Source organism: Lagopus leucura, unplaced genomic scaffold (assembly GCF_019238085.1).
Source record: "Lagopus leucura isolate 7727_CA_CO unplaced genomic scaffold, USGS_WTPT01 Super-Scaffold_100008, whole genome shotgun sequence".
In the NCBI taxonomy this organism is placed as follows: Eukaryota; Metazoa; Chordata; class Aves; order Galliformes; family Phasianidae; genus Lagopus; species Lagopus leucura.
This window is the reverse complement of record NW_024962265.1, coordinates 32088041-32100188: the sequence shown is the minus strand read 5'-3', so window position 1 is coordinate 32100188 and position 12148 is coordinate 32088041. Positions and strand designations below refer to the sequence as shown.

The window sequence follows — 12148 nt, the reverse complement described above, 5'->3', positions numbered from 1 at the left end:
GGGGTTACAGCTGTCGGGTCAAAGGGAACTCTTCAAACCGAATGGTCCAAGCACGTCTGAGAGAGGCTAAACATCCCTGAGTCTGACGGAAATGTATCACTTAAGTCATGTTGCCGAGCAACTTTCCTTTGATACAGTTCTGCCCTCACATCTCTCCAGCACGCATTAGGCAAGGGGTTCTACCATCTTTTATCGTTCTCCCTTCTTCATGTATTCTGCTGGGCTTCTAAGTAACAAATATTCACTTCATTTTTCCAAATACATTTTCTGTGAGCATTTGAAGGTAAATATTTCTAATTTTTGATCAACATAGATGCATAGTGTTTTGTGGGAATAAACTGCTTAATACATGCAACTAAATCCTACTAAGTGAAAATTTCATGAAAAAATATAGTTAGTTGCCTGAAAACAATTACTACCTTCTACAGTCCAAGCTTACAAGAAAATGTTGCTTATTTCATGCTCAGTCACCCCCTGAACCTGGGCTTAAATTTGAGTCACAGCCATAGAAATGCAAAAAGCTCTTTAGGAACCTTCACAACTGGATTTGTGGAGCTGGAGTTTTATATTATAGGCACAACGAGATCTGATTAACAGCACATTTTTGGCAGTAAAAAGAAAATAAACTGACACATCCTGTTGCTCTTCAGAGAACAAGCTTCCTTTCTTGTGCCTGGACTTTGAATTATATAGTCTTTAACCTTCAGGAGAGGGTTTTTATTCTTTCTGGTGTAATAGACTTCTTCCCAAGTATGTAAAGCCCTGTGTGGCTAGTCCTCAAGGCATGTGGGACAATTCTCCTTTTCCCTTTTGGTCCATGAGAAAGTGCCTGCTGGGAGGGCTGGTAACAGGTGGGCTCAAACTACGCACAGTGCCCAGTTCAGTACTGTCCTAATTCAGCTCGTTTGATCATGAGCATCTGCTGATTTGGTTTATATTTTAAGAGGATGTATTTTTAATAATTGTGGAGTAAGTTTAGGAGAATGGATAATTCTCTGCCATCACAATTTGTAAAAATTCAAATAATTTTATGTGCAATACTGATAATTATAGGTATTTCTAAATGCATTGCTATGTCTATACGTATAGTGCTATTCATTAAGTTTTCGCTCCCTTCACTTCACAATGAGAAAATATTATGTAGAATCCTACACTAATTATGTCTACAGGAGTATGTCTAGTGGCAGTAGATGAGGAGCCACAGCGTAGCAGGAATGACAGCGAGGTCTGGATGTCAACTACTGCCTTTCATAAATGCTCCACTGAGTTATAAGGCTGCAAGAAGGACATTCGTGCCCATGTGTCAGACATGTTGCACTACTGAATCCATTGTAAATTATACATGCTGGGTAATTTTGCATGCTAATTTTTCACTTTCCTCTGACTCTTAAAATAACCAAAAACTTGACACAAATCACTGAGACACAGAAACAGTGCATTTGTTACAGCTCTTAAATCACCCTGCATTGATTGTATCAGCTCTCCTTCCAAACATGAGATTTTTCATTCAACTGTTCCATCTTCACAAATAGTCACTTGTCTAAACATTTGTACAGTGGAAATAAATATCTGTTGAAGAAATAAAATTGATTTATTCTCTGTATTCTTACCACTGTATCAAAACTATGACTGGTTAAAAATCTACGCTTAGTTGACAATTAAGCTTTAAGTTTCTTCATTTTCTCCTAAATATCTCCTGCGTTTCAGTGGGTTCACAGTCTAGAAACACATGTACATACATTATATAATATTTACCTTCTCCAAGTGCCCTTTGCAGCAAGTCATGTTTTGCTTGAAGTTTTGTGATTAGATTACTACCTTCCAGATATTCTCTGAATTTCTGTAAAGGTGAAGATCAATCTATTACTATGCATGTGACACAAATTCCATGAATTTCTGCACAACGTTTACTTCAGGTGTTTGATCTGTTATCACACGAATGAGGAAGCACCCAACATACCATGAAATAGAACTGCTCAGTTTCCTGCTGGTTAGCCCTTCTTTTTGCAATGCTAGGTTTACTTAAGTATGTCTCAGAGACTGTTGACTTCACAGATTCTGTTGAGCGACTATGCTGAAAACATTCGGACACATCATAATCTTCAATGGTGACCATATCTTGTATTGTCTGCAAAGTAGCCTCTGTTGTTTTCTTAACCTGGTATTAAAAAGCACAACTTACCGAATGGGAAGACAAATGCATACCAGAACAGCTTATAATGGAAGTTCATTATTCATACTAATTCTCTGGCACACTCCTCTGGCACACTCTCCCAAACAAACTGTGTCATGTGAATGTGAAAAATAAGATGTTCTATAACAGATATCTACATAACAGAAGAATGACATAATTAGATTTCACATCTAGCTCCCTGCTTTACCACAGTACAATCCACAAACGTTGATGTACTCTTCTGATGACTGCACAGCATTCTCAAACATTTGTTTCCTGAAATTAGAAATGTGGAATGATTTGATTATGATCCCTAATTTGGGACAACAAACAATAAATGTGATAGGCTGTTCTGGAGAGTCAACTCTCCAGCATATGGCTAATCTGCTAGGCTGAATGTGTACATTAGAGGATCTGGTTGGCAGAATATGTTCCTCTATAATAAAAATCTGTGGCACTGTTATGTAGAGTGCTGTGGTGTGAAGCATAATGATGTTTGCACTGCGTAAGTACAAAACACAGCTGGAAAGAAGGCTGGAGAAAAAAAAAACAAAACTTAGACCAGCCTCACAGCACTTCCTACAAATTGCAAAGAACAGTCATAGTGGAAACCAGGGGATGGATGCCATGGAACAGGGGATGCAGTGTATCCACAATGCAATAACTGGCAAGATTGACAAGGATGTCATTTACCTCTCAGTTCTGCTTCACTCTCTAGCAGAGATAAAAGAATCATGCACACTTATTATGTAGGAAAATATCTTTGTACCTGACAACATGATTTCTCCCTCTATGCCCTTGCACTTACTGGTGAAAAAAATTATTTCCTTTTGTCTTTACTACCTTGAGACACTTGGTGAATTCTAGTTTATTTTTTAAGACTACCGCACAGGTCTCATAGACCTCAACATTTTGTTCTAGGCATTCAAGATGTAACATAGAATGAGAAAAACCTGAATCTCGAAAGTTTATCAAAAAATTACACCAAAAAATTAAATAGCCTCTATGATTTAATTTAGGTGCAGATATCCATTTAAACTGAAGGCCTTTAACACTGCCTTAAATTGGATAAAAGTTCAATTTCTACCCACAGTGGGGCCTCTTTCTACCGCTAGACCAGACGAAAGAGAACAGTACCATTTTTTTGCACTTGACCAAAACAGCTTTTTATTTTACTAGGTGAGCTATTCCCATGACAATCATTCAGTATTCCTGTTTATAAATAGCTGCAGCTGAAAGCATAGCAGACTTTGACTAAGCTACCACAAATGACAGTCTAAATTCCTTTGACCTTCAGAAGTAGCAATCTGGGGAATGGACAGAGGGTGATCACAGACGACAGACACCAGGTGTGATCAGTAGCTTTCTGCCACAAAGATGCAAAAATAAAATATGTCCTACAAGTTTTCACTGACGCATAAAACTCACTACTGTGACTGCATGGACAGGAAAAAGGCGAAGTTCACCAATACCTATAAAGCAGGCAAGGATCTAGCTATCCTTAAATGATACAAAAAAAAATTCTGTAGCACTCTGAGTATATGAAGTGCTCACACACATACCTTTACATAGTTAGATACATCAGGAGTCTTGTTAGAGTTTTAAACGTATCACACAGGTACCAGCTGAACAAGAAAGACTTCCAGAAATGCAGACCTTGGTGACATTTAATGACACTTCCTAAATGGTGCTCTCTTAATACCTCTGGAAATGCCCCCAAATTCAACACATTCGAACATTTTGTAGCAGACATGAAAAGTGGTAGTTTTGTATCCGAATGCATATTTAATCTCCAAAGAGTTGAACAACTGAAAAAGCTTAGCGCAGATTTTGTGGTTTTCCATGCCTATCACATCCACAAGAGTGGCTACAAAAGGAGGTTCTACATAGCATTCTGCCAGTGATCTTCAAAATTAAGTTCTGTACTAGGATATCTGGGTTTCAGGAAGTAAACCAGAATGAAAGGCATGTAAATGTAGGAAAAAATCAGCATGTTTCAACTCTTTCCAGTTCAGTAGTTCCCTAAAACTGGACAGAGAAATTATCAGGAAAACAGTGATATCAGTAATTCAAAAGCGTGCTAACAGAGTAACAGTAAGTAAGAGTAACAGTAATACAAAAGAGTGTGTACAACCAAATATTTGGTTAAAAAAAAAAAAAAAAAAAAAAAAGCACCATGTAGAACACAAGAGTTTCCTTAAGGAGTAGAATTATGTAGAATTACTGTCTGAAATATCAGGGTGAAGTAAATACAAGTGTTAGAAAAAAACAACTACTTATTTCTGCTGAAAGGCATTACGCAGTTTATGAAGTTCATTTTCATATTTTCATACAATTCTTCACATTTATGAATTGCTAAATATAAACGTGAAAGCAGAATAAAATTACAAAATTATGAAATGGTGCCTGATGCACAGCCCATGCACACACAGACCTTACCTCCTCATTTTCAATTTTGAGAGTGGCCAATCGTGACTGCAGTTGCTGATATCTAAGCATAAGCTCTGCTTGCACAGGCTGCTGGGCAGTGACTTGACAAACCTAACAAGCAATCAGAAAGAGCTGTGAGATGTAAGGAAGAAAAATGAAATCAATTCTTCAGTTGCTCTCTTCATCGCTATGGAATTCCCACCAAAGCCACTAAAATGTAATAAAGCAGACAATAAAGTGTATTCATCTAAATTTAAAGTATTCATGTGCTACAGAGTATGGAACTATATACGTCTTAGGAATACAAAACATTTGCATGACTGCCTTGTGCTGTTGACTCTCTGTCACATAGAAATGCAAACCCTGGAGCTGCCTTCCCCTAAAGATGTATCTTCTGCATCCTGCTTTTCTACCAGCCTTTGAAACAACAGGACAGAGTGCAGCTGGGGAGCACTGTGTTCTTGAAATAATCAGATGACAAAATGAGAGAGGAAGAAGGGGAAAGGACTACATTTCAGTGAGCACAACTTGGAGATCTGCAGTTGCCCTCAAACAGCAATCACAAGTGCCATTACAGGAAAAGTAGGTAGTGAAGTCAAAGTCACTTTGTACGTCAGTGTTGGGCTGAGCACAGGCTGTCCAGAAAATGTCCTGGTATGTCATAATGGGTAATACTGAATATTGTAACACACAACAGCGTTTCCTTTAGAACTCTGAAGAACTCCAGAACAGTGCTGCAAGTTTTGCAAAAGCTTATTGCTGACCATTTGCTTCTGGACAGCAACAGCAGCTCTTACCAAGCTGTGACTTTGTAAAAGGTGATAAAATCTCTGTGCTTTTCTACAGGAACAAAAATAATCTCTGGGGGGATATTTGTCACTATACAGACCTCATCACCCATATGAGACTGGAACTCAAATTTCATTGGTGGACAAAAAGCAGTGGGGAACATTTCCATGAATCTCTGCTTGTCACTTCGAGGCTCCAAGCTGTCAACTGCATTTTCTATGATGTCAAGGCCCTCATGCCTGGAAGTTTCAAGGTTATACTCTGCAGAAAGATACGTTCTTAGGGCTCTGTTCAGACTTGCGTGGTATCCAAGATCACAACACTAATAACATAGTAAAGGGAGAAGAAAACAAATTAGAAAGCAGGAACACTATAGCCAGGACTGCAATATCAGAAACACAATAAAGAGAGATAAAAACCAGTTAAAAAGCAGGAACACTGTTCCAGTACCCCAGATCACAAATTATCACTAAAATTTTCTGTCTAGGAGCTTTTCTGTCTTCAAAATACTTTATGAAATACCTTGTAATTTTAGTATTAGGGTTAAGACAGTAAGTATTTTGCATTCTCATCCTACTGCAAAGACTAAAGGACTGTTTTGGAAAAGAGATCAAGTGGACAAGTATGGCAATTCGTCTTCTGGATTCAGATAAGCTATGATCACATTTACTGAGAAAAAGTTTGGGACTTCACAAAGAAGTGAGCTTTTCAGTATAACTGTCAGGTCATCTATTCAAACAGATTTAATATTCTCTACCATCTAAGTCAACGCTAGCACCTAACTGAACATTAACCATTTCCTGCTAACAATGGCTGTGCCCAACCAAAAAGCCCCATATCTGTCTCCCACATTAGAGACCCATTTAAGATGTTTTTTGATGCAGTGACAATGATTTAACATCCCTTCCCTTGGCAGTACAGGCATATTTACCTTATGCTCAGACAGTGGCAGCAGTGCACATCATTATTAAATACAGAAAGTTATAATTTATGCCTTTTTTTCTAGGAGTGAGAATAACACTGGAATGTAATTGAAATCTAATTGGTAAAGTTCTGCTTGTTCGTGAATTTTAAGTATGCTAGGTTTGCATTATTCATGATTGCTTAATATTTTAGAGGAACAGCTCAATATATTTTTAAAATGTCACAGCAGGGGTATATCAAGTAGCTGTTTTCTTAACTCCCCCACACGTTACACAGTAAACAATATCTTCAGCTTCTACTCAGTGAGCTTCCAGGTAGTGGCACAAGTAAGGCAAACCTTCATGTCACATCTATACTCGAACATCAATCTGCTAACAGTTGCATACAAAGCAATGTTAATCTGAAATGTGTCTTTAGGCTTGGCTCAGTACAGAGTGAAACTGACCAAACATCTGTTGGTACACAGTCAGCAGCAGACAAAAATATCCAACATTTCCCATCTCATAGAGTGTATGCAGGAAATCACTGCAGTTTTAGGAGAGATCTGTCCCAGTCAGAGGACAATGCCTCCCTGGCACAGACAGACAGCACCCTGCCTCCACTCCCCTCTTCTTTCCCAGGTGATCCCCCACAGCTTAAAATCATCCTTCCCTGCAAGTTGCATTTGGGTAAAGAAGCAATTTGAATTTGGTCCACTGTCTATATGCAGCCCCCCTTCCCAGTTATTACAAACTCCTAGGCTTCATTGAATCCTTTCCCTTTTCCTTTTACAAAATAAACAAACCACTCACACCTTGCCTCACATACACTCATTATGAGTGATTAAACTGCTCTGAAATCTGTCAAGGCTGTCTGTTGAACTCAATATGAATGCCAAAACTTCCAGACAAACTTTTGGGCTTAGCAAGTATTCTGGGTAGTTACTGGCAATGAGACAGTGTTCTACCCATAAACTAGCTCTTGAACTATTTACAGAAAAAAAAGAACATGTCATGTTCAATCAAACGCACGCAGCTTATCCTCTTTCTTTTGCAGAAGAGCCACTCAGCTTTCATACTAAAGGCCATCCATATTTCAAAGACATCCATTCTATAAAATACTGTTTCTAAAAGGAAAAAAATCTCCTGGTGTTTTTCTCTTGTTCTGCGTCAACTCAGATCTCATATTTAATTCACTACCTTGGATGAAAAAGACAGACTAAAAGTGATGATAAGAAAGTGGATGAGGGCAGCTGTTTCATTTCATGTGCATTAGTTTCAGAGAGACCTCATGGAAGATTTAACTGAGAGGAAATAAGGGCAATGCTAGCTTTAGTATGGCCAACTACCCATGTGTTATAAAACTACAGGCATCTCGAGCCTGAATTTTGGAGGATTAACAGAAAGCTCACTGATTTACAATCATAGATGTGTGAGTTTCTGAAGCAGCTGTTTCACAAGTTGAAATATAAGCTTGCAGCCTTGCAGCTTTATACAAAACCTTCTCCATTTAACCCTTAATCTACTCAGTAACTATCGCCTCCTCATGAATGAAAGCCACAGTTATTTTTGAAAGCAATGACAGCTGTACAGAGTAACAAATACGGCTTCTCAGCCAAGAACATGGATTCTTCAAGTGAAGCAGAGCAATCTAAGGTATCATAGCAGACTAAGGTATTTTCCTGCAAAACTAATGCCAGTGGAGCAAACAGTAACAAAATCTAGAACCTGAACTAATGCCTCATCACCAATGGCTCTTTGAATCAAACTTAAAATGCTGGGATTTGGATTTTGACTTCAAAAAATTCAGTAAAAGTTGAATTTGTCTGAGTAGCATTATATTTTTAAAAGCAAAATGAACACTCATAAAACATGGCAAGTCTTACTTCTGCCAGAAGGTAGTTCATTTTCTCTAAATGAGGGAGATATTCTTAACCTGAGAACAGCTCTGTAACAGTATCAACTCACAGCTATTCAGAGACAAGAGCACTCGTTTAACCTGCTAGTACTAGCGATGGTTTAGAAATAGAGGGGGCTACAATGGAGAAAGAGCTTGATACATATGCTCATTATTGAGAATAATGAGGTAAGGCACTGCTACTAAACTGTTATCCCCACAGCACTGGAAAAAAAAGCCAACAACAAAACCTCAATCCTTCAGGTGCTGCAAAAAAAGTATGTATGCACACATATGTATGCAAATATACATACATTCATGCATTAATACATGATTTTCAGGAAAAAAACATAGATCCAAAAGACTTTTAAAGCTTAAAGAAGCAACCACACTGTTAATCAAAAGATCAGCACAGCAAGCTGACAGCCTGGATGGCTAATAAGACCTGCTATCAATCTACAGCCTAGAGAGAGATGGTGTCTGCTGATGCAGTAAGAAATGAAGATGAGAAATGAGAGAATGAAGTCACAGACTATGAATTTTATTACATTTCAGGATTCATAAAGACTTTTGGTGAGGCAAAGGTGGGGGAGATGAGTGATGCATTTGGGATATGTGTGAAAAATTAGTTTTGTTATTTACATTTTACACTTATTTGGAATTAAATCTGAAGCAGTCTCAAGAGCATTTACTGTCTTTATTGCACCCCAGAGTATACTTAGGCTTGAACAAAACAGACTGCAGTGCTTAGCACAGAGCTGCAACCAAGTATCCAAGATGATCTTCATTTCATTTCAGTAACAATAATAAAATACTAATGCCATGGGTAGAGAAATTCATAAAAATGTCTTAACCTCTGAGTAAGTCACATTCTAATCATTTGTCTTACATAGACATCAATGCTCAAATCAAGCAGATCTGACTGCACATGTCCTATTTATGAGAATTTTTAATACAGACTGAGCTGCACAAACTCTAGCCTAGTTTTAAAATTGCTTCCATCGATGATTAACAAAGAATCTTTACCCAATAAAGTTTGTGACAGCGAAATATTCTCTAGCTTCCTAACATCATAATCAGGCATCAACAGTCAGTATGGTGTGTACACTATTGCTCATCAAAAATCCAGAATTTAAAAAAAATCCTATATGTTAAATAAAGCTTATTTGAGGTAAAAAGCACTGTGCTGTTTTCTGCATGATTCACATGAAGAATAAAACTAATCCTATTCCTCACTTGAACTAGAATCGACTAGATATCCAACAGAGAAGAAATATTCAACAGAAAAAACAAATTCCTCTAAAACAATATGGACAGGGCAGAAATGTACTGTGCACATCAAATCCTTCTCATCCCTCCATTTCTTTGCAAATAATGGTCACAACCCTCAGCTTACTAACATTAAAACACCCGGCTAAGACTCCAGCAATATATATATATATTTAAATCACAAGGGCTTAAGATGAACACATCATTTTAAATCAGAAGCCCCAAGTTTTGTTAATGAAGTGAATGAGTTGAACAGTTCATATCGAGCTCAGCCATGGAGCTGCAATTTAGGGTTTTCCACACGAGTCTCACAAATCAAGCTATAGAGGAACACCAATGAAAGGAAACTAAAGAAAAAATAAACCCCACAATCCTCCCCAGTCTTGCTGCAAACAGTATATTGAACACTTCACTGAGCTTCTCCATGTCTTTATCTAATTTTCATCAGATGTACTTATCAGTAAAGTTGGAAAGCATTCAATATCATTTATGGGCAATGCCAACAGCTCAGAGTGATCTGTATCCTTTCCATGTTAGCAGGAATTCAGACACAGAGGGTATGTAATCCCCTCCTACACAGACAAAGTTCATGGAAGCACAGAAAAGAAGAAAGGCAGATAGACAAAGTAGAAAAGGTAAAAAAAAAAACAAAACAACACCACTGCTCTGAAAACTCAGAACTGTTCAATTACACTAATAGATTTACAGAACGAGATAGTTTGGACTGTTGCAACATATGGTGAGTGGGAAGCATGTCTCACATTCCAATGATATAACACAAAAATCCTGCCAAGACTCTTTCATTTACAGAAAGCGTTTCCTTTGTGAAGTAGTAAACATTCTGTCTAGATACCAGTGCTTTCACAGAATATTCTGATGAAACACAAATGCCTGCAAGACACTTCATTTAAACAAGATCACAATCAGATTAAGTTGGCTCAGAATGAAATTCTAGTTACACATTTATTAGCCAAGTATTACAAAACAGTAATGAAAAGGGCAGTGTGGGCTTACAGCCCAGAAAGCCAACTGTATCCTGGGCTGCAAAAAGCAGCGTGACCAGCAGGTCAAGGGAACTGACTGTCCTCCTCTACTCTGCTCTTGTAAGAACCCATCTGGAGCTCCAGGGCCTCCAGCACAAGAGAGACATGGACCTGTTACAGCACGTCCAGAAGAAGGCCATGTAAATGCCCAGAGCGTTGGAGTACTTCTGTTACAAAGAAAAGCTGAGAGCCTAAACAAGAGAAAACTCCACAGAGACCTTATTACATCCTTTCAGTACTTAAAGGGGCCTAAAAGAAAGATGAAGAGAGAATTTATTTGTGTGTGTAGTGACAGGATAAGGCGTAGTGGCTTTAAATGGAAAGATGGTAGATTGAGATTAGTTACAAGAAAGAAATTCTTCACTACAACAGTGGTGAATCACTGGAACTAGCTGCCCAGAGATGCTGTGGCTGCCCCATCCCTGGAGGTGTTGAAGGCCAGCTTGGACAGGACTTTGAGCACCCTGACCTACTGAAAGATGTCTCTAACCATTCTAGGGGATTGAACAAGATAACCTTTAAAGGTATTTTACAATCCAGATCACTTTATGATTCTATGAAGAGTTCTCCTTCCTTCCAGCAACCTGAAAGCAGCAATAAAGTTCACAGTTATCAGACATGCTGTAACTAGAAGCTAAAAATTCATAATTCTTTAAGCAATTATCAGGAAAATTATCCATTATGTAAGGATAACTTCTCACTTGGGTGGCACCCTAGCAAGTATGCCATTTGCCCTTTTTGCCGTTTTCTGCCTTCATTAACTATTTGTTGGCATCTTGTTAAATATTTTCATTTCCTGGGCAGGACAGGTGGGTTGAGCAAGATGTACAGATGTAAGTCTGTAGATTATAGAAAGACATGTGGCAAAATAAAATAGAAGAAATCAGAGGAGGCAAAACAGGACAAAACTGTGAACAGGAAAAAAGAAAAACACTCAAAACGCAAAAAAAGACACATCATCACTCCCTATAGGAAAGAAGGAAAAAAAACCAAAATCACTGGGAGGGAACAAAGTTGGAAGGGAAAAGGATACATTTACAACAAAATTGACAAGTTTTTAATGAATGTAGGTCATTCCAGAAGTAATGCCTATTTGTTTCCATGGAAACTGAAACAGATACAAAGAGCACATAACACTATTTGATAGAGCAAATTCTCAACTGCAAGCACTATTTTCAACATAGTCAGCACCATTAGCTATGCGTTTTTGCCATGTTAGTGCCTGCATGCTGCGCTTGTGAAAATCAGCACCAGTGGAGGTGACCCGTGGTTTCACAGCTGCTATGATGGTGCTGTTACTAGGAAAACATTACCCACACAGTCAGAAGGCATCAAATCCAGACTGTACAGTGAGTGTGGTGAGACAGTCCAGCCAAGACTGGCCATGTGCTCCACAGTCTTTAAACTGGCATGGAGCCTTACTGTGTTGCAAGAGAAAGGTTGTCTTCTTCTCTGGCCTGACTCTGGATGTTACAGTCAATGTCACAGTGCAGTAGTCAGAATTGATGGTTTGTCCTCATTCCAGGAAATCCAGATGGATCACTCCTTTCGTATCCCAAAAGACAGTGCATATCACTTTACCCTCTGAGGGCTGTGTCTTGAACTTTTTCTTTGATGGGGGGAGGTTGGTGGCCCTGCATGTGGC

At 38.5% G+C, this 12148-nt stretch overlaps 1 protein-coding gene across 2 annotated transcripts in view; it reads right to left on the bottom strand.

The window, feature by feature from the left end:
- SRGAP1 (SLIT-ROBO Rho GTPase activating protein 1) overlaps positions 1 to 12148 on the bottom strand; it is a 139539-nt gene that overhangs the window by 36690 nt on the left and 90701 nt on the right. For both annotated transcript variants that reach the window (XM_042872573.1, XM_042872574.1), the window contains exons 7-10: positions 5493 to 5714; positions 4613 to 4714; positions 1961 to 2158; positions 1756 to 1840 (exon numbers count right to left, since the gene is read on the bottom strand). In XM_042872573.1, coding sequence (XP_042728507.1) covers positions 1756 to 1840; positions 1961 to 2158; positions 4613 to 4714; positions 5493 to 5714 — 607 coding nt within the window. The remainder of the gene's footprint in view (positions 1 to 1755; positions 1841 to 1960; positions 2159 to 4612; positions 4715 to 5492; positions 5715 to 12148) is intronic.